At 44.8% G+C, this 22,757-nt stretch overlaps 1 protein-coding gene across 7 annotated transcripts in view; it reads right to left on the bottom strand.

The window, feature by feature from the left end:
* SGCD (sarcoglycan delta) overlaps window positions 1–22,757 on the bottom strand; it is a 310,429-nt gene that overhangs the window by 112,654 nt on the left and 175,018 nt on the right. For 4 of the 7 annotated variants that reach the window (XM_063168909.1, XM_063168911.1, XM_063168908.1 and 1 more), the window contains one exon: window positions 8,765–8,950. In XM_063168909.1, the coding sequence (XP_063024979.1) occupies window positions 8,765–8,950 (186 nt within the window). Of the gene's footprint in view, window positions 1–8,764; window positions 8,951–16,555; window positions 16,693–22,757 lie in introns of those variants that run through there. The other 3 variants (XM_063168912.1, XM_063168914.1, XM_063168913.1) reach the window with 3 other exon arrangements.

Raw genomic sequence — 22,757 nt, 5'->3', positions numbered from 1 at the left:
CTTTTCTTGTGGTGGGATGGAAACTCAAAGCACTTCAATTAGAAGCAATTACTGGAGATGTAGAGGCTTCTCTGAGGTTAAGCTGCCCTTCATTTTCCCAAGAGAAGCCTTTAATTAAATGCAAATAATCACAAATTTCATATAGCAAATTGCCATAATTTCTCTTTTAGTTACTGGATCTCATTTGGAAAGGAAAGGGGTGGGCAGTAGCACTGGGTGGACACAAAGTAATGAGAACTCAAGAGGTTAAGGCTGAATTACCTGTGTGAATCTATTCCTCTTCTCTAAGTCTGGCTGCAAGCACATCATTTCAGTGCTAACAGGCTGTCCTTCATGCAAGTGCACTGGAGTGCAGTCCCTCAGAAAGAGGCCAAAATACAAATAATTACCTCAGTCCATCTTGCTGCTGGCCACGGCAGCGGAGGCAGGACGGGTTCAGGGCAAGATGCAATTGAAGTGGAAATGGCCAGAACTAAAACTCAAGCTATGATGAATTTGAGCGATATATTCAAGCTCATCTCCACTGCAGAGCTCTGGAAGAACAGGCACAGGAAATGGCAGCACGTATTTTAAATGCTTCTATCAAATGAGGCATGGGAGTGGAGAAGAGCTAATACAGGGATAGTATTTCCCCCCTTCAGGAGGGGACAGACAGACTCTGCACAGCACAGGGCTGCAGTTCAGGCCTCAAGCCCCTCAGTCATCACAGCAAGAAGGTAAATAAAGTAAATGCACAACTGTGGGAAGAATAGGGCACTTCTCTTTTACTTTTTGCTCAGCCAAACGCGAGCTCACCTCACTGAGCAGGCAGGACCCAGCTCCACGCAAAGCACAGGAACATTTCTGCTCCTCAGCGTTTCAGACTCTCCTCAGCCATTTACAGTTCTAAGAGAAAGCCACCACCCTTCCCTTTCCATGGTTATGCTCCAGCAGCAGGAGCTCAGAATGCCAAGAAAGCTTTTCTGAGAAGCTGACGGCTTTGCAGTTCCAGGACAAGAGGAAAGAGACATGGAGGTTTCTCCAAGCAGCACCTCTGCCTGAAGGCAGCTGTGCAGAACAGCTGCTTCAGAGGAATTGTATTTCTGTTCCAGCACTGGCTGCTAGGTTTTGAAAGCCTGGAAGGCCATTGCTTTTCTGCTGTGCAGAGAGTGCAGGAGGGATGTTGGGAAGCTTAGAAAGAAAAAAAAGAGCTCAAGGAACAAGAGAAGCAGCAGCAGCAGCAAACTGACTCTATGGCTCAGCATGGCACATCGTTTCTGTGTGGATTCCCAAATTAAATCATTTCTGCTCCTGCACTGTGAGAATATGAGGAAGGATCAGGTTGTAAGCTGTTCAGAGGACTCACTGATTATCGACATTTTAGCAGTGAGCTTGCTTTTGTTCTTTTGCACATTTATAATAATACCTTTTACATGTTCTCCAAGAGACAAATCTCTCTCTGCTTCAGAACTGCTAGTCTGAAGATCTTTTGTTGGCACTGAGATGAATGCTAATATGAAATATCTTATTTCTTCAGATGAAAGAGGCTGAGAACAATCTCCTCTGGAGGGAGGTGGCAGGAGGGAGGATCTGGGATCAAGAGTTTATGACTCACCCTGCACAGCCCACCCATGCCCTCCTTGCTGTTCCACCTCACACTGAGCAGCTCCTCCTGGGCTCTTAACCCTTCCCATTGTGCTCCCCCCATCACAGCAGGGACCAGCACACAGGGCCCTCTGCTCATAGGCAGAAATGCCTGGAAATTAAGAGTTATTCCAAAAAATAAATTATCAACCTCCCATTGAAAACCTCCCAAATCCCTGTCACTCTGCTCCCTTCCCCATCTATTTGTATCCCTCTGTTCTTGGAGACATCTAACAAAGCTGTCATGTATTTTTAATGCAATCAGGTATTTTCCTGCTGGGGATGTACACCAGACCAGTTATTGAGTCTCAGCAGGGCCCACACAGCAAGTCTGGCTGGTGATGGTTTGCCTGCACACGTGCTCTGAGCTGCAGGTGTGAGGAGATGGGCATTGCTGAGTTTCCCCCAGATGAGAAGCACTAATAACCAAGGGACGTGTCCTGGAGTATCTGCATGTCAGGGCTAAATTCTCCGGTGTCCAGGAGGAAAACAGCACCAATAAAACATTTCTCTGCTGTGGAGACATTTGTAATATCTTTCACTCCTGGTGAGTACTAAGTACAAAACTTATGCGGCAGCTTCTTTCACAGTAGAGATACCAATAAATGAAACTTCTTTGTTCTGCCTCTGAAAAATGCAGTAACTAAATATGTTTGAGATATTTGTTTCTCCTGGATGCATAGTTCTGTTCAGATGACTTGAGTATGAACAATGGCTCAGAAACATCTGAGAACTGAGAGCAGGAATCCTGTCCATCAAGACGGAAGCACAGTCACATAAAACTCAGCTCCTTGTGAAACCCAACACAAAATATTTGAGGGGAAAAAAGGGCCATCTGCCATCCTAATACTCTGTGTACCACAGACTGCCTTGAGCAATTGTCAAAGGAAAAACTCAAAGAATTACCTAAGTGATTGCAGTGCAGAACATGCAGCTTGGGCTAGTGGCATGAGTAGAACATTTAATATTTCACTATTCCTTTTGCTCCCACAGCACAATCTGTCAGCATATCCAATGCCATGGCAGGCCTCTAAAATCTCAATGGTTCAGCAGGGAGTAGAGACAGAGAGGTAAAAATATGGGGACCTTTCATCATTTTTCGGTAACAAGGATGAAGAAAGCCTTATGTGCTTGTACTGGCTGAGAAAATGTGGTTATTAGGATAATAAAAATGAAATATTATGAGAGATCAATGTTTCAAAGGTGTAACACTAGAAGAAACTGATGCATTTTAACTCAACAAATCACCACTACCAAATCCTTGATGCCCTGGAGGATGCAGCAATGAAGGGGTCAAACTTTCAATAGCTTCACACAATATCCTATTTAAACTGACTATGTTATTCTAAACTCCAAATGAGTGAAGGCAAAAAGTACTATATGTATCTTAAAAAAAGATAAGTAATCCCAGCTGCTTTTCATGCAGAAACAGAAACCCTCCAGGACTGAAATCTGGATGTCTAAAAATGAGTAAAAGAAAAGCATAGCACACTTTATCCTCAACCTAGAGGAAAGAAATTAGAAGTTGCTGTAAAGAAAACTGCAAATAAAAAGCATTACACTAAAGAGCTTGATCCACTGATGTCAGTGCCAAGATTCCTGCTGAATTCCAGCCAGGAAGGTTTTCACCCATAGGAACTTCTTCAGTTAATAGTACAATCACTCACAGCACTGCTGGTGTTGTCAGGCCACTGCAAGATTAACATCTTTATATCAGAAGATGCAATCCATGTGAATGAGGAAAGGAGGGAAATACACAAAGCTCTTGGGTCATGCAACGAAGTCTCAGAACAATTACTTGTTCTACAGAAAGAGCAACATGAATTAGGATGGGAAAGTGCACAATTCTGCGACGTGTGTGTGCGTGCAAGGGGGAAAGGGAGAGAAACAGAACTTCACTCTTTCCTTAATAAGGACATAGTAATATTAATTCTAACTCCAGCCAATTTTAGCTGCCTGATTACAGCTGCACCAGCAGAAGCTGAAAAGCTGATCAGAGTTCCTTCCCATGTTGGCCTTACCACTGCACCTAAGAGACCCCAGAGAAATCATGAAAAGGGAACATAAACAGAACAGTCATTTTCTTCTGAGCCAATCTCTGATTTAAAAAAAAAAAAGAAATTAGAACAAAGTCTATTCCTTTAAATCATTAATAGAAGAATCCTGCCAGCTAGGGCAATGAGCTTTCCTAACTCTAATCCATCTTTACTGCTGTGTTATTACCCCACTGTTTTCCTGTAATTGAAATGTGGCAGGTAGTTTACACACAAGAGGGAGTAATTGTATTGGAAATAACTGTTCATAACCAAATTTTAAAAGCTCATTTTTCCTAGCAACTTTTTAATAAAGAAAGCAAGATAATAATGATATTTAGCATTTGTGCCATCCACAGCAGCATTTTGTCTCTCTACATTGCCAACATTTCATTCAACGTTGCTAAACCAGACCCCTTCAGCTATGAATGCAGCCTGAGGCAAAAAATGGGGAAAAAACTGAACAATTGAAGTAATTTGTTCCTGTTCAATTAAAATAATAAAATATGGCTGAACTTCATGCTAAGGGATGAAAACCTCAGCACCACATGCAGGCACAGAATTATTTAGGTCAGAAAAGACCTCTAAGATCATTGAGTCCAACCACTAACGCAATACTGCCAATTCCACCCTAAACCCTGTCCCAAACCAGCACAGCTGCACCTCTGTAAACATCTCCAGGGACGGGGCTCTCCCAGTCTGGAGGAACACGTAAAGTTTGGCTCCTGAATACCAAGCTGCAGAATATTTTATTTACAAAACTAATCTGAAGTCTTTACTTTAGATGATTCTTAGAAGACAGCTCTCCAGAAATTTCAAGCCTTGCAGGCTGATTGGGGAAAAATATTATTATTTTCTATTTATTACAGTTCAAAGTCCAGTAGAGCCTGCCAGTATATGACTACATATGCAAACAGCCCCTACCCCAAAAAGTACAATCCATGACAAGCAATAGGAGGACTGGGAAAATCAAAGGAAAAGCAAAGGTCCTATATGGTTTGATGGGCAGACAAGTAGGTGGGTGTGTGACATTTAAATGCAGCCACAACAGGACACAGTCCTCATGTCTCCTGTTTAAAGCTCTGTCTGCTGCCTAACAGGCTATAAAGGGGTACTAATGGAGACTGCTTCAGACTCCTAGCACCATTTAAAATACCAGGCATTGTGTGCTACCCCTGTGCAAAGAGGTCAGTGCACTGTCATTGCCCATTATCTGAGCTTTCTAGCTTTGGACTGCTTAAAATAAGGATATTGGTTTACTGTGTTTATGTAAGCACATCTTTTCTTGTAATATCCAGAAACTAATACAACAGGAAGCTTTTTAAAAAATGCTTTAAGCTCACTAGTAATAGGTGGAATAGAGATCCCCAGCACATCACTGTTGTGCAGCATAAAATATCTGTGCTAATATGCACAGTCACAGGCAATGCTGCTGCTAGAGCTGCATCATGGGCTGCTAATGCAGGTGGACCAGAAAGAGAAGGTTGTTAAGAGCTCTCATTCCAGCTTTATAATTAAGTTGGGACCTACAAACCCACGCAGGGGCTGTGCCCACCTCAGCCAAGCTCTGGGCAGCTCCAGGTTGAGCCTGCCACAGCTGGAGGTTTAGAGCAGCACAGCTGGAGGTTTAGACTGCCACAGCTGGACATTATCATCACCACAGCTGGGGGCTGAGCCCACCACAGCAGGTTTCCCTCCCCAGCTGCAGGTGGGCCCTGTGCCACATTGGTGTGACTGCAGGATGCAGCTGGGGCCGTGTGGGACCTGCAGACTGAGTGTTCAGTCACACACACAACCCACAGGCACTTCCCCAAGCCCAGTATGTGCAAACCACAGACCTAACAGCAGCCCTGTCCAAGATCTGAATGAAGCAGGGGACTCTCTAAGTACCACTGGAAAGTTGAGTGCTGCATGGTGGTTTCCACCTCCATTAGGTTAGGCCACCTTGAGGGTACATTTGGGTTTCAACCAAATTGGTGGCTTTGGTCCAGATTCATTCTGTGCTTTGTCTTAAAAATCCAAGCAAGGTTTAGAGGCAGCAGCCTGGCCAGAGCTCCCTGCAGCCCCAGAGCAGCTCAGCCCTGAATTTGTAAGTGAGCACAGCAAATGGACCTGGCCATGGGACAGGCAGGTGACATTGGAGGTCCCCTCTAGGCCTGTTTTTTATACAGCCTGTGCTGGATAAAGGCATTTAAAACAAACTGAGCATCAAACAGTACATGAGAAATGAATGATTGTGCCAGAGGACAGAGCAGACAGTGACCAGCTGTCCCCACACAGGTGTGACACTGCTTTGACAGCCCTGTCTAAGAGGCAACAGCCCACATAAACATTTGTTTAAGCCTTGAACATTAAAATAAAAGCAAAACCTAGAATTAATTAGTGGTGCTTGCTTGTTAACAGCCACTGATTGGAAGTTTATGGCTTGATTTCACAGCAGTTGTCTCCAGGAGCACAAGCCAGGAGGGCAGGCAGAGGGCAGGCAGAGGGAGGCCAGGGCTGGACAAGGAACTGGAGTGGGTGGACATTGCCACAGCAAGCATGAGGAGGTGTTTTTGTATCCTGAGATTGTCTTGTTTCATCTCTTTCCCCCTTCTCCACTCTCCACTCCCCACTATCAGCATTTAAAACACCCCTGAGTTTTCCTGAGCAGGTTTGCTGTGCTCATTAAAATACTGTGAGCACTTATTGGCTATAATGAGCATCATTAAATTCTGGTAAGCACCAGGACTCTTCTGTGGAGTTGAACAGACTCAGGTTCTGTAAGGAGAGCTCAGGGGTAGGAAGATGCTAGAAATATTACATTTTCCAGAAGAACAGAAACACAAACCTTCCTCTCCTTTCTGCTCTGCAAGCACTGGGCTAACTCAGACCTGTCAAGCAGCAGCTATTGCTCACTGACTACTCAGATCACTCCTCTGCCCCAGAAGGACTCTCAGCTCCTCTTATCAGAACAGGAACAAATGAAAGATTTTTCCATATTTGCATCTGCTCATTTGATAATTTTTCTACGTTTGTTATTTAGAGATAAAAGTCTGCCTCTAAAAACTCACTTAGCCAAGTGGTTTTCTCAGCCTCAGGGAATGGTGCAGGAGGGATTGCAGAGCAGGATCCAAAGCAGCTGTTGAGGCTGCAGGAGCAGCAGGAGATCAGGAGATGAATGGGTGCATACTGGGGCAAGACTCACATTTTACATGCCCAGTTCTTGTATTTATTTCCAGCTGGCTGTGCCAGAAACACTCACCCTGAGTAGTGTGGCCATGCCTACAACCATAAAGCTGCTCCCACTGCAGGACTCAGCAGCACCACCTGTGTTTTTATCACTAAATGCTGTTCATCATCCACTAGCATTAGTAGATATGAATTAACTAAGCCATACACAAATATGCTTTACCCTGGAATAATCCCCAGTAATCCGAGGGCAAGTAAGGAAACAGAATCAGACAAGAAATTGAAGATCAGTGCACGGCTCTAAAAACCAGCCTGTATCCTATGGGGGGGACAGAGCTGCTGGAAATGGGAGGTTTCTACGCACATCCCTGGGATGTGGGACTTGAGCACCTGGCCTGCAAAATGCAGTGCATCATGAGAGGGCAGTGGTGGAGAAAGAGCACAGATGTTCACCTGACTTCCCAAGCAACCTGTAGAGAATGACTGACCATCACCAATTAGCAAAAATGCATGGGACTGAAGTTATGTTATTAAAAAGAAATAAAGCTGTATTCCTGAAAAGTGATAAATTGAAATCATTTTGTTTTGTTCTCAGGTTGATACCCACAGCACTGCCTGCATGTTGAATGATCAACTTCTCCACCACCTCAGATATATCTATTGCTCACCTCCATTAATCTAAAGAACATGAAATGGGTATCAAAACAGCATCAATTTCACAAGATTAAACAACTGCTCTGGTTAAGCATTAATTGCTCCACTTTGGCCACTCTTTGCCTGCTCACAGGAGCTTTTTGTGGATTACTGCTTTATAATTGCCTGCTCCCTATGCACACAGGCACTGCAATCTTCTGCACACCTTGACAGCAACCTGGTTAGAGAAAATGAACACTGCACATTCCCCTGACACAGAATTTTATCTGCTGGGTACAGGAAGCCAGAGGTTGTTTATTCAACTTCTCATGGCCCATTAATGACATAATTCTGGCCACAGCTGTTCGGGACTGCACAAGACCAAAGCAAAGGAAGAAATGCCAAAAAAACTTCAAACATGCTGCTCATATCAGAACCTGGCTGGGAAGATCCTTGAAAGTTGTCTAGGGAAGTGTAGCTTTACAGCTCCCTCGGGAAGTAGAACCAGGATTAAAGCTTCAGACTTGGTTTCTCCTGAAGACTCAAACAATCTTACAATGAATAATCTCATCTGAACAAGGTGGCAATGACTACTTTGCAGAAGAGACAACTGATAACTTCATTTTCACTCTGCTTAGCCGAATTATCTAGTGAAAAACAAGGATATGCCATACATAAAGGCTCACAAGCCCTGGAAGGGGAAAGCTAACCCTGGCCAGGGAGTCTGAGCAGCAAGGGGGAACTGCTCCAGGACTGATGAGCACCAAGCACAGCAATACAAGGATAAGGACATGCTCCACCTAAGTACCACAGCCAGGGAGATACCCTGTAAACTCTATTTCATTTCATGATGCTTTGAAAACTAAATCAACATGAATTTTCCCGAAGAAAAAAAGCAAATCAAGATTCTTGTCTTCCTGGTCACAGAAGACAAGCAGGAAAAATCTAAGAGAAAAGCTCAAACCCATTCCACATCCAAGTTCAAAATAACCAATTTCGTTAATTTTAAAACACTTTATAATTGAAAATTGGAGCTGGGTGGTGTATGTTGTTTACAGAAATACATGTATATATACATATACAGCATATAAGAGGAACATGATTTGCAGGGCTGAGCTGATCCTCAGCTTGGCAGTATCCAGCAGAAAGAGAGGATCATTGTGTAAATTTGTTCCTCTCTGTGAAAGGACTGTCCATGGCAATGAAACACCCCATTATTGAAGCTGTATCTGAAGCCATGCTCAGCAGAAAGACCAGCACCCTCCCTCATCTTCCCCAGACCTTCCAGGGTAACCCCTACTTACAATTGTGAAGTTCATAACCTTCAGAATCCAGATGGTCATAGCAAGGTTCACCAGGATTAAAATCATTAGGAGCAGCACAAAGAAATAGAGGCACCTCTTCCTCCAGCCATAAATCCCCACTTTGTATACCTGGGGTCCTTCCGAGGTCTGCATGGTGCTCCGGTGTGGGTACTGTTCCTGAGGCATCTGAAATGAGCACAAAGAGACAACCACGTGTGTTCAGGGCCAGGAAAGCCAGAGATAAAAACTGCTTCTGTCTGTGCCTCTTGGAGGGTTTAGGGTTTTCTCAGAGTTTACCAGGTGGGCAGCAGCTCTTTGGATACCTTGGTTATTTTCCCTTCTGCCTGGTGTGCGCAGTAACAGACCAGGAGAGAATGTGATGTGTTAAATGTGTGTGAATGTTCTTATAAATGCACGTAAGCACTCTGGCTGAAGGTATCCTATGGAAATCACTCTGGAGTGACTCTGCTCAGCCCCAGGTTTTGCAAGGCAGGCACTCCAGGGCCTCGAAGGATCCTGAGGGGAAAATTCTGCATGCGCTGGGTAAAAGCAGTTGAGTTCAGCAGTTTGTTTGCAAGATGCAATATGACTTTTCAGAGGTTTAGTTTAAGAAAAAATAAAATATCATCTCAAGCAAAATCATTCCTTCCAACCAAAGACAAAAAAGCCAAAGGGGAAATGTTTGCCTTTCCCCTTTCTTCACACCAGTCTTGCCTAAAAAAGTGAAGCTGGGGCAAGTTCTCCAGCTGCCACATCTCTAACAATTATCACAAATATCTGTGCTGGGAGGGAAGGGAGGAAGGGAAGGAAGGGAAGGAAGGGAAGGAAGGGAAGGAAGGGAAGGAAGGGAAGGAAGGGAAGGAAGGGAAGGAAGGGAAGGAAGGGAAGGAAGGGAAGGAAGGGAAGGAAGGGAAGGAAGGGAAGGAAGGGAAGGAAGGGAAGGAATTCATGTTCTCACCCTCCATTTTCAGGTTGAGGAAAGCCACTTTCTCAGGCTTCCCCAGGGATCATTTCTTACATTTTCAGCTTATTTTGATGCGCAGACTGAGGAGATCATCTCTAGTAACACAGAGTTTGCTGAGTGTTTTCCATTTCAGACTCCAGACAGATAGGAAGCCACCAAGCAGGCTCTTGCACTGTGGATTCAACACCACGAGTGTCTTCCTCAGGGTTGCTGGCACTGATGTTTGTATGCAGGGAATTACAAAACTCACATCCCAGGAGGGAGCAGTGTGAGTTCCCCTGTGGGAGTGCGATGTGCATGTCTGCAGAGAGGCAGTTTTAGGAATGAGACGCTGCTCAGGGAGGGGAGCTGGGACACCAACACACACACAGGCTGGAGCAAAGCAGATCTTTTTACACTGCCACAACCACGCCAACCCGAACAAAGTTGAACAATAATAAATCACAGAGTTTCCTCTACCTGGGGGAAATTATAACTGCAACTACTGTACAGTCAAGGATTTTATTGCCTAATATTTTAACAGGGTATCCTGGAGAACACATATTAAATGCAGCCTCTCCCTTGGAGAAAAATGAATAAATTGCATTGCTAACCCTCTCAAACCATGGAAGAGGTTTGACCAAGGAGAAACAATATGAAATACCCAGCTAAAAATACCCCTTTATCGCAAAACTTGTTTATTCACTGTATCTGTGCTTTTTGTCTTTACTTGCAGTTTCTAGGATGGAGAAAATAGCATATCCAGCTGGGGCAAAACTTTACAAGCATAAAAAGAATTTATAGCAACAGAACACAACCACAAAGAGCAACTTGCATCCATACAGTAGCCTGGTTTTGAGAATTTCTCTCGTTCTGATAAAATATTTAACTCACATCTGCCCTAACAGAGACATAGCAACTAAAGCACTCCAACATGTGTGATGAGCAAGACTTAGCAATACAGCATAAATTCATCACAAGAAAATAGCATGGTAATTGTAGATATCATGTTTTTTCTATACAAACTCTCACACGGCCACACTTAAGCAATATTTGGTTTCTAGCTACTGTTCTCCCCCAAACTGTAAATATTACCAAAAAATTGCTCATGTCTGTAGTTCTTCAGGGAGAGAAGACAGGATGATGGACAGAGAGTGCTGAGGTGTGTTAAACAAATGAGCAGAATAAGAAAGTCTGCAAGGCTACCACCTATGGAACCAGCTATATCCATTACCAATATTCTGTATGGTGTGGGAGGGAGAAGTATGCTAGTCATAATTTAAATTTTGGCAACTTTTCCTGACTCAAACATTGAAAAGAATTAAGGCACCAGACAAAAAATTACTGCTTTGAAAGAATATCCAGTGGCTGCACTTGCTGCTGACACCTCCCTCCTTTCAATTACTGAACTAAGAGGAAAGGCTGCTGCTGCTTAATAGGATTTTTCATTTCTTCTTCAGGAAAATATTAGGAAAATACCACTTAATTCTGTAACAGTGGAGAAAAGATAATACTGAAACAAATACAGAAATTGGAAAAGAAGCATGCCTTCTAAAGGTCAAACTTTAAAGTGAGAGGGCTTAAAGACACATGTGCACAGCACTGGATCACCACCACAGCATGAACAACCCCACCTACAACAGAACAAAAATGCAGCAGCCAAATCTTTGCAATCTAGCCACAGACAATGTGACTATGACAAAAAAAATACAGCCTGGAATGTGGGAATTTCACCAAGGAGTTCTTGGTTATGCACAAAAAAATGCACCAAGTTTTTGCACTAAAGCTGTACACTGAGTCCTTATATACACCAACACTGCAAACAGGGCCTGAGACAAAATCCAGTCCACTTAGAAAAGCTATTCATCCTTTTGCTTTAGCATACCTTAGAGATATGGCCCACGACAAGAAAGATTTATTAGTTATTTTAAGACCACTGAAAGAGCCCTGTCACCCCACCTGCTGATCTGCACAGGCTGCTTCTGCAAAGCTTCAGCACCTTCCTTCAGCAGAGCTAAACCAGAAAGCAGAACTGGCTCTGAGCTCACAAAATTCACACCAGACCTCACCAGTTAGGGCAGATCTTTGCTCCAAGCCTCCCTTCCCTTCTTAGCAGCAAGTTCCTCACTCAGGGTGTGCAACCCACGTTACCAATTCCTCAGGCAGAAAAGTGTTTCACATGCACAGGGATGAATTAACACCTTTCCTACGCAAACACTGGCACTGTAACATTCCTGGCCATGCTGCCTTTGCAGGCTCAGGGAGGACCACGAGCAGGGTGAGGTTGTACATAAGGAATCAATAACATTTCTCTGCCGTGGGGGTTTCTTTGATCAGCACTTGAAGGACGTATGTTTAATAACAGAACAATTTCAAGCTGTAAGAGGATGCTGTCTGGGAAGGCAGCTTCTGTCTTATGGGCCCTATTGAAATTTGCTGCTGGAAGTGTCCTGGAGCTCATGGATCAGCTCATTGCTGCAGGAATGGCCCTGAGCCTTGCACAGCCAACACAGTATCTCCCCTGCCAGCCTGGCTGCCTATAAGTGAGGTGTAACAGCCTCATCAGAAAAACCAGCAGCATCTGACCCCAAGCTGACCTAGAACACGGTGATGGGAACACATTTCCAGAGATGAGAGAGGGGCTCAAATTCCCTCAGGTCTTGGACCTACATCTCCCACACCTGCCCTCTCTTTGTGTCCATATCACCAACATCCTCTTCTCTTTCTCTTTGTTTTCTGAAACAAAACCCTTTTCTTTTGGGCTGAAATAAGGGGGAAAAAAAGCCCTAAAAACCTTCAGAGGTGCTCTCTGCCATATCACTGGAAGGCATTGTACTTGTATTCACTGGCTGTAAATGCTCTGCAGATTCATCCTCTTTAATTTCTCGGGCTTTTAAGTGCACAGTATCCAGCAGGTTCAAAAGAACAGACATTTCTGGAGTGTGACTGAGAACAAAATCTGGTGTGAAGAAGAGTGTTTTGAGCCATCTATCAACAAGACATTTTCCGTCACCACTCACCATAAAAGTCTCTCAAGTTTGACACCCCCAGGTCCATTAATCCACCAGCAGCATGACCCAAAACTGATTTATGTCCATTCACATGGGTCAGAGACCCACAACCTGGGTCTCCATAAAAAAAGTCAGGCTTTGGAAAATGACTTCTCACTTGTAGCACGGCCAGCAAGGGCTGAGTATTGGGGAACAGCCCATGGGATGAAATACTTGCTGGGATAGTTAAATCTCATAGCACTTTTCTCCAGGACCATCTAAGCCATGAATTTGCTCTCTGTGACTGTTATTGGTGTGCCCAAAGCTTAAATCTTTGCTTTTCTGCTTGTCCCTCTATTTCTGCCAACAGTGCCTGTCCCTCCCTATGAGGAGCAGCTCTTCCCTGAGTTGGGACCACCATTATCACTCAATGCCCATTTCTCAGGTATCACTGCTGATACATGGCCAGAGAGACAGAAAGTAAAAGGAAACATCCTAAGGAATGTTCTTTTCTTTTACGAGCAGTCTCTTTCAGTGGAGTACACCACATGTAGTGTTACTCAAACATCTGGCCTGATTCTAGCAAACATAAGCACATCAGCAAGCTTTTTATGATCTGTACTCCATCAGGGCACACTCTGCCCATGGAAAACACCTTTCTTTCCTCTTGCATCTTGTGGAAAATGGACTCAGCACAGGCAGCTGGGGAGACCTTGGGGATTCACATCCTGGTAAGGCATCTCATTCAGACCCCTCAGGCTGCTCCCCACCTCTAACATCTTGAAAGCTCTTGTAATTTCCCCAGCTGTTTGGGCTGGCAGCACTTCCACAACAAATGTGCTTGAGGATAAGTGCACTGCAAGAACCTCAGCTAATAAACCAATAGCTTGGAGCAGATGGACTCAACCAAAAGCTGAACAATGGGACTGTCCTGTCCCTTCTCTGCATTCAAAGAAAAACTCTAAACCTATTAGAATTTGCCAGAACAAACGAAAATAACAGGCAGCTCCATCTCTGAATTGTATTTCCTAAGCCAAAAGTGATATTTTATTATGCTGCAAGAATCTGTGAGCAATGTGATGTCACTATTGCTTCTCTTCTCTGGGAAGGACAGAAACATGTCTACTTTTTTATTTATGACAGCCTCTTTTAAATTTTACACATTTTCCTTGATAGTCAGCTTGTCTCAATACTTTCTTTCAAAATTAAGAAGGAAATGGAAAGCTAGCAAGGAAGAAAGAGTCTCTGCAGTGAGTCCTTTTATGTATCAAGCTAGTCAACAGAGAATGTCTTTCACAAAATGCCCCACAATTTGTGGTAAAAAATTCACGCTGCATGCATGCAAACACCACACCAGCTCTGCTGCATTCACACCCTGCTTCCTTTGCAGCACTCAGATGATGTGAAGCACTCACAGCCCCTGTCCATGGGTGCCAAGTTTAGAAAAGCTCTTTCCCACCAGAGTGCCTCAAAGCAGGACACACAAACATGAGAACTGCACCAAAATAGCCAGCAGCAGGTGTGACTGCAGGAGGCTGCGGGAACAGCAAGAGGGATCTCATCAGCTGAGCTCCACTCAGAAAGCAAGCCACAGGAGGTGACACTTCGCAGACTCCTGCCCCAACACACTCTCACCCCACAGCACCAAAAGAGATATGGCTTGTAGCAATGTGCAAAGCAGGATCATAATATGGATTTATACGGCTGGAACCCAACCAGCACGGCACAAATTGAGAACTGTGGGCTTGAGCATGTGCCAGGATCCAAAGTGCAGTCTCTGCAGTGTTCCTGCTCACACAAGTTAAAACTTGTTCTGCTGCATCTTCCATCTTCCCTCCACATGATGTGCCTTCTGTGCTAATCCATTTGTTCTTTTGCACTGACTCACTCTCTTTCTGGTTTGCTGCTGGGAAGGACCAGGAGAGGGGAAACACATATTGGGGTGTGCTAATGGCTCTCCTTTCTGTCTGCTTCCAAAATCAAGAGGCTCTCTGCACTCTGCCCACACACACACATTCTTCAGTCCTCCTGGATTCAAAGCCTGAATGCTTGACCCAGGTGGAGCTGCACAAAGGGCACTGAGGAGGCTCAGGAGGAGCTGCCAAAGGCAGGGAGGAAACACCAGCTCCCATGGCCCTGGCTGCTGCTGGCTAAGATGGGCACATTCCAGCCTCTGCACATCTCTGGCTCTTCAAAGCTGACAATCACATTTGGGAGGTGGCATGCTACATGATCAGAGGTAAGAACTTGAATTTTATTTAGTTTTTTTAACAATAAGCTTATAGCTAGCAGTGAAGAAGATAATAGACTGACTGCTTGCCTAGACTAACAGCTGCTGAGAAAAGCAATAGAGATCCAAGTCTGCAGGGTAAGATGGCAGCCTGTGAAGGCTCAAGAAGTTCCAGATCATGTAAGACCTTCCTTTAACACAGCATTTTCACTGCAGGTGTATTTTATGCAAAGCAAATTTTGAGCTTATCAAGTCTCTTTATTTCCCTCATATGCCTCCCCCTTTCACAACTCATCTCTGTCCTTCCTCTCATTCCTTTTGCCCCCCCATCAGCCTCCAGAAGCCAGAGTACATCCGTGTCTCCTGTGCCTGCACTCCAAACCCACAGAGTCTTCACTTGGCTCCTAAAAACTCAACCCACTTCAGCAGAATTACTGGGAGAAAGCTCTGGTCCTGCCACATTTCGGATCTGTTGCCCCTTGTCCCTGAATTTTTGGGGTGCCAAAATGAGTGACTGCTTGAGCCCTGCTGGATGCAGGCAAAGCAAACCATGTGTCTGCTCCCATGAACCAGTCAGAGATTCTTAGCACCGTCCCACCGTATCATTGGATACCCTTAATTCATTCCTTGTTGAAAGGAAATAAAAAAACAACACCACCACCATAAAACACAGCTAAGAAAGAATTTTCAACACGTCAAATAACATTGCTCTGAAAACCCAAGGCAGAGGCAAGGAAGTTTGTGAGGCGAGGCAGACTCCTCCTGACACCTCCATCCCTTGACGAACGCGCGCTCCCGAATCCCGAGCCCAAGCCTGCCATATAAGGTGCTGATATCTCTGCAAAGGCAAGACAAGCTTTAATGCTGCAACTAAAAGGATGAGAGAACATTGCCTAAATCTGGCAGGTCCCTAAAGAGGGAGTGAGCTTTTCATCATAAATGTTTCTTCAGTTATTTGGGGAAAGAAACGCAAATCGGAAGAGAAGTTGCAGATACAACAGCCCCTAAATTAATGTTTTCCCTCCTAATCTTCTCTGCGTGGCTTCTGACCGTGCTGTCTGTTGCAGTTTGCTCGTGCTTTTTAAGATACAGGAAAAAAAATATGCAGACAAATCACAAGGCAGTGATTATTACTGAGTTGCTGCCTCTCTTCATAAGCTCGCTGTACCAGGAATTGGCAAACAACCCCCAGACAAACATGCTTTCAACTCATTAAACAACTACAATACAATGCACTTATAAACGTATTTACTGTAACTGAGTCGCATTTTTCATCCAAATATCTGACTGGCACATGGTCCAGAGCCAACCTTTCAGCAGCTCCAGGTTATACACACACTTACTCCCCAAAATGAAAAAGTTGGGGAATATTTGGGTGCAGCATTCCCTCAGGCAGAGACGCGGCGCGGGCGTCGCTTTGCCTGCAGCTTTGCTATCGGCACAAATTTAGCCAGAAACCACCACCCAGCCTCAGACTGCTCCCAACCCTTCGCAAATATGCCACAACTCCCCATTCTTGACTCTTTTTTCCTGCTCTCAGCAGCAGTGTGAAAGCAAGGAGCCCCTTTGCAGAGGCACAAAAGGAGGCGAATCCATGCGGCGCTGGGACGGAGCAGGGCAGCTCTTACCTCTCCCTTGGGATGGATGAACGCCCGGAGGGTGCAGGAGCCTGGGGAAGATGCAGCTCAGCCTTCAGAGCAGCACGAGGCCTGGCCTGTGCTCATGAGCTGCCCCTGTCAGATTTTCCAACAGCAGAACTGCAGCCAAGTCCCTGCCCATGCCTGAAGAATTTCCTGAACAGCATTCCCGTTCTTTTTCTAACTGCTTTGAAACCACACTGTCTGTACTTCAATAGGGCTTTGTCAGGCCAAGTTACAGCTACTGGGCTGGCTCCAGCGAGCAATTGAAAACACATGTGTTTTGCATTAAAAGCCCCCTTCTCCCTGCACACATTCAGACACAGACACCCCCGTCTGCACCCAGCCCCGGAGCCTGCCTGCCCTGCCATCTCAGTTAAAAGCAATAAAGGGATTATGTTGGTGGAGATTTTCTTTGGGAGAAGGAAAAATGGGGCGGGAGGGATCCCATTCCCACTGATAACACCTCACCCTGCCTCCTGTGCTTTGCTGGTGCCATGGGCACTCAGGTGAACAGCCAGCTTTGCCAAATCCCAGCAAGCAAGGAAGCGCAGGGGATAAAATTTCAGTTCACCACTACTCTCCCCTTACCTTTGCCTCTGTCTCTTCTAAAACTATGAGAAAAGAAAGCATATTTTTAGCATCTCTAGACTCAGTTCAGCACATCAGAACTGTATCCTAATCTTGACACATACTCCTGTATCTGCTTATACTAAAAATAATACAACTATTTTTGAGTACTTTCATCCCTCTCTGCTTTCCAGCTGTCCTAACCTTTATAACCCAAAATATTTTAAGCACCTTGCATCTCTTTTTAAAGAGCATTAACACCGCTCTGGCATTGGCTTAAGGAAAAGAAATAGAAGATATAATGTTATACCTTGAATCAGAACGGGTCCCAGTTCTTAAAATCTGTAATCATTTCCAGGCAGCACCATGGGTCAGGGCAGCAAGCTGGGGATGCCCTGTGCCTGGCATGTGCCTGGCAGGCAGAGCTGGAGTAGATGTGGAAGCACACATGGATGTCCCCCTTATTCCACCACGGCTAAGTCCCACCAAAGATGAAACACAGCAGCAGAGTTGTCAAGGTAACAATATAGAAAAGAGACAGTTTAAAGAGAGAGAGAGAAATTTTTCCCTCCTAATGCTCCTTTTCAAACCGTGCACTCCACTTCTTTGGGGTTATTCTGTTCTGTGGTTTGCAGAGGTGTGGTGGGCAGGTGAAGTGTTTACAAGGGATAAAGGCAGTGGAGATTAGAAGTAAAGAGAGCTCTGATCCAGCACTGTCTGAAGGCAGAGGAAATCTGCCTTCCACGGGCTGTGGCTTCAGTCCATGGCAAGGACTCATTCACCCACAGGAATGTGAGATCTGCCTTTCACCCATCAGCAGTGAGATCTTACAAAACCCACGTGGGATGGAAAGCCTGCAGTTCCTCCACCCAAGCTGCTGTGAGAGCTGCTGTGGCCACACCATGCCTGGCTCTTGCCTGCACTCTGCCCTGCTGCCAAAATGCTGTTTCCTTATTCCTGCCAGAGCCACACAGGGGTCAGCAGCACTGCCCTCATGCACAGGACAGATGTGGGCAGCCTGGACTGAAAATCAGTGGCGATGGATCCAGACTAGGATGCTGTTCTGCAGAAGATAGGATGAAACCACACAGTCATCCTGCCTCAGTTTGCAAGACTTACAAACAAAAGGTGAGCACACACACAACCACTGGTGGTGGCATTTCACATCTATTTGCACAGCTTGTGAGGAGTCAGCTTGTGCCAGAGCAGAAATCTGGATCACAGATCACAAGAACTGTGTGTGCAGCTCAGAGTCCCCTCCACAAACTACCACAGCCATGGCAATACTCTCTGGGTTGGCAACCAGCAACAGCTGAAACCAAAGGCGCCTGTACCAAAGTCTCTGGGTATAAATAAGCTGAAACAGAAAAATATGAACTGCAGATTCACATAATTAGATTTTCAGTTGTACAAGACAATCAGGCATCTGCAGAGCTGTTTGCAAGATGATAGCAGCCCGTGCCTTCTGTCTCAAATTTCCCTGTGGTCTTTATTCAGCAAACCAGCTCTGGATGGGGCAGGCAGTAACTTCAGTGGCTCGCCGTGTGTTTTGAGTTAAGCACATGCTTTAGTGCTTTGTGGTCCAGGACTTTTTATGGCAGCCTGACTCTGGCAGAATCATTAGTCCAATCATTTAAAACATGGCAGTACAGCACTTTGAGATTACCCAGTTCTTTAACATAAATACAGTAAATCAGTGGGTTTAAAATTTTTCTCGCTGTGCAGACCCCTAAATATTTGACAGAGGTGGTGCATAGCCCTGTAATCATTTCACAGGGAGAGATTCCTCCACACCTTGCAAAACCCCCTCTTAACTTGTCATTTTTCCCTGGGGATAGTCCCCAGGCCTCCCATACATCCGTGGCCCACAGGCTGGAAACTGCTGCTGGAGATAACTTAATCCCTTATTAAAAATCTAAATGATCTCTTCTGTTTATGTGATGTACTTTCTATCTTCAGAAAATTTATGCGAGCTAGCAGCAGGCTGGCAGGTAGAGACATGGGGAGGTGACAGCATTAATACTGCATTTTTTCCACTGGCATAATTAGTAGGCCAAGTCTATAAATATTTACATTAAATCTGTCAGGCATCACACCAACCTCACTGATAACTTCAGGGGTGTCTTACTGTAAACTGCATTAATGCCTCACTATTTTGTCATCAAGTAACACATAAAATGCTCCTTCAAGCTAAGCCACTTTGAGTGGGTTGTTTTTATCTCCTTCTCATTTGGGTGCAGGGTTTAAAGACACTTCAAGCATCAGAACTGTGGCTCCGGGACTGTTCTATTTTTCTGTTATTGAGCTATCATTTGTATTAGTGCCAGCACGACCAAAAATATATGAACCTTGCAAGCATAAACCTTAAGTTGATGTCGACATAACTATCTGTGTAACTGCTATTATTCCTCAGAACTGGCAGGGTTATGAGGATTAAAAAAAACCTACTAGAGCTCTTTGGGAAGATGAAAACAAATTAACCCCCCCCAAAGCTTCAGTATCTTTGCAGCTGGAGACTGCAACACATAGGGACTTCCATTTTGTGCAGGAGATCCAACCCACCTGGATCCATGAATTTCCACACTATGAAGAGACCTACAAAAGACAGGAAGCAAAGTTCCTTCTCTACCATTAATACCTGCCCTCACTTTTGACAGCATGTTCTAGAAGCAGCTGGAATTTATCTAATATTTACTGCTGAATTATCAATATTCATAATTAATTTCATTTAACAAATAATATCTATTTGCATAAAAAATGAGATTTTCATGCCGTGCAGATTTCCAGGAACTCTCTCAAGCACTCCCCAAACCTTCCTAAAAAATTCAGGGCAAACCAAATATGCAGAAAGAATCAGCATGTAAACGCAGGTGTGGGTGCACCTGGAGTGGAAGAAGTAGTCAAAATGAAAGTTTTATTATCTGAAATAATTAAGCAATTCCTTGGTTTGAGCTTTCCCTTCAAATTATTTCTTTTAAAATCCATTAAATCTCTCGAAGTATCACAATAGAAAAAATATAAATGTTTAAATATTTTTAATGTCTCAACTGAAAGAAATCATCTGCCAAATTATGATTATTTTCAATCACCCTCAGCCTTGGAGCCTTTTAAGAGCTCTCTGGAGTAACTGTGTGCAAAGGGAAAAGCCAAGACTCATTTCAGCTCCATCTCCTTAAATGCAGAATGAAGGGAGCTGATGGATTAGAAAGTTAACTCTTTTGGGTCAGGAGCAGCAAGCTGAGGGAAGGCAGCTCTGGGCATTGCTGATGGATTCACCCAGCCCGGAGCATGCAGAGAGGATGGAGGGCAATGCCATGAGACGAGGGGGTTGCTGTAGGGGTGGAATGCTGCAATGAAGGGAGAAAACCCTTCCCTGTGTGTGCAGGGAGTGATTCTGACTTGATGGCAGTGAGCAAAACCCTTTTTAAGTGCTGGGAGTGCTGAAGGCACACAGGTCATCAAGCAATCACACAGGGCTGAGATGGACTTGTTGGACAAGTGCAAAGGAAATGGGAGAAAATGAAATGTGTGTGTGTGTTTGAAGATGGCTGTGAGCTGGAACAGACCTGCAGGGCCTGCATCCCCCTACACCCTCACCCACTGCTCCAGTTTCTTCACAGAAGATAAATAAGGCTATTTCTTAGAAAGAAGGATAAATATAGGACTGGTCATGAGATGCAAGATCTGTTAATTCTTGGAGACTAAAGAGAAAGTGGGACAGAGCTGCTCTTGTAGACAGGAGTTCCAAGGATGCTCTAAATTTCATACAGATGAGAAACTCAGGATCAGCAGAGGTGGCCCTGGAGACCTTGATTCCCACGACACTGAGTTATTTAGATCTGAGTACTAAATTTTCCCTTTCTATTCATCCCAGACTTAGCAAACAGTGCAACAACATAAGCAAATCAAAGGAAACACAAGAAAAAGTCCAAAAAGTCCTGTTTTCATAGTAATGTTACAGGTGGGCTGGGCAGCAGCAGGTCAGGGCAGGAGTCAGTGCTGCTTGCACAAGGCCAAAAACACAAGAGGAGCTCAAGAGAGGGACTGAGCTTTCATGAGAGGCCAGGCTCAGAGAGCTGCTGCTCAGGGTCTGGAGTTCAGAAACATCCACATCTCTGCTGCTGCTATGAGACAAGGATCAAAGTGGCAAAAAGTCATCACCAAAGGCACCTTCCCCTGCACAGCTCAGGAGAGCTGTCAGCGAGGGAGGGCGGGAGGATGGAGGCACCCAGCACACCAGAACAGCAGCAGGCTCATGCTCCCCTGTGCACACATTGATGTGCAACACCTGCACTGAGAGCAGCTCACTCCCAAGGCTCTTTCCTCCCTTTTCTCCTTAGGGTCCAAACCTGCAGACTCCCTGAGCCCATTTGCAGCCTGCAGTGTTCCCAACCCTAAAGCTCTGTGCTGTGCTCCTTTCCCCACAAAAGCTGCACAGCGTTCACCTGTCAGCCAAAAAAAGCCACAGCCAGGACCTCACCCAGCCCACCCCTCTACCCCAACTGCTGTTTCATAATTATTTTGATGATTTCAGCCATTTTCAGGCTCTTCTCAGAAATAATTTAAGGCCAGCAGAGCTTGTTAATAGGTAGAATGGAAAGTGTTCCTTTTCATTTCTCTGGCAACATTAATGTAATTATCCTGAATAATTCTCAAACTACGTGGGCTGTAATTTCAAGGCAATATTACCATTACAGAGCCCTGTTCTTCCAGCCAGCATGTGTCATACTTCCCATCCAGAGGTTATTTATCAATATTCAGAAAGGTCTTCATTTACAAACAATAGGGTCTCTCTATTTGCAGCACGACAAGGGAGCAGGATGGGTGTCACCAGGCAAAAAGAAGTGCCATGTCCCTGGCTTCTACTCCTCTGGCATAAGAAATGCAAGGGGGAAAAAAAAACCCACTGCAAAGATTAATTCCATACAGATATAAGAGCAAATATTCAGTTGGCAAGGCCAATAATTGTTCTACTATTAAAGTCTTAACAGTATCCAAATTCATTACTCTTATCTGAGCAGCCTCAGGCTCCGTTCTTTCAGAAATTAGGTTCAAGGCACAGAGCTGCTCTCTGAGCTTTGCTTAGATGTGTGCCTTGACCACGACACACAGTCACCTCAGCCTGCAATAATCATCTTCTGGGGGAGCATTTCAGTTTCTCTGCTAGGTCTGTTGTAGTGGAGAGTTTCTGAGTATGGATGTGCCACTCTTAGATTTGAGGCAGAGCAGTTTCTGGTCAGGCAGAGCTGTTCAGCAGCCTGTGCTCATCACAGCCTTTCCCTTTCCAACCCAGACTATTTTTACTCTGTCAAGAAAGAAGCTCTGCTTGTACTTACACTTAGGTATCCTATTATATCACAAAGTTTAGCACCGCCCAATGCTCCCAAATTTGGCTCCACAGAACAATTTCCGTGGGCAGCAGCTCTGTATTTTCTCCAAGCAATTAGCAGGACTCTTGCAGAACACTAACGAGGCGGCCTGTCAGCCCAGGACACAGCCATCTGTTTTAACGAGCTCTGGGGTGTCATTCTGGACAGCAACACTTCTGCATGATGCTGTGACACTCCTGAGATGGGCAGCAGGGACCTTCATCCATAATATCTGACCAAAGGAGAACTCTTGC

This window comes from Melospiza melodia, chromosome 14 (assembly GCF_035770615.1).
Source record: "Melospiza melodia melodia isolate bMelMel2 chromosome 14, bMelMel2.pri, whole genome shotgun sequence".
Lineage (NCBI taxonomy): Eukaryota > Metazoa > Chordata > Aves > Passeriformes > Passerellidae > Melospiza > Melospiza melodia.
Note: the sequence above shows the minus strand (reverse complement) of the source record. Positions and strands in the feature narration are given on the sequence as shown.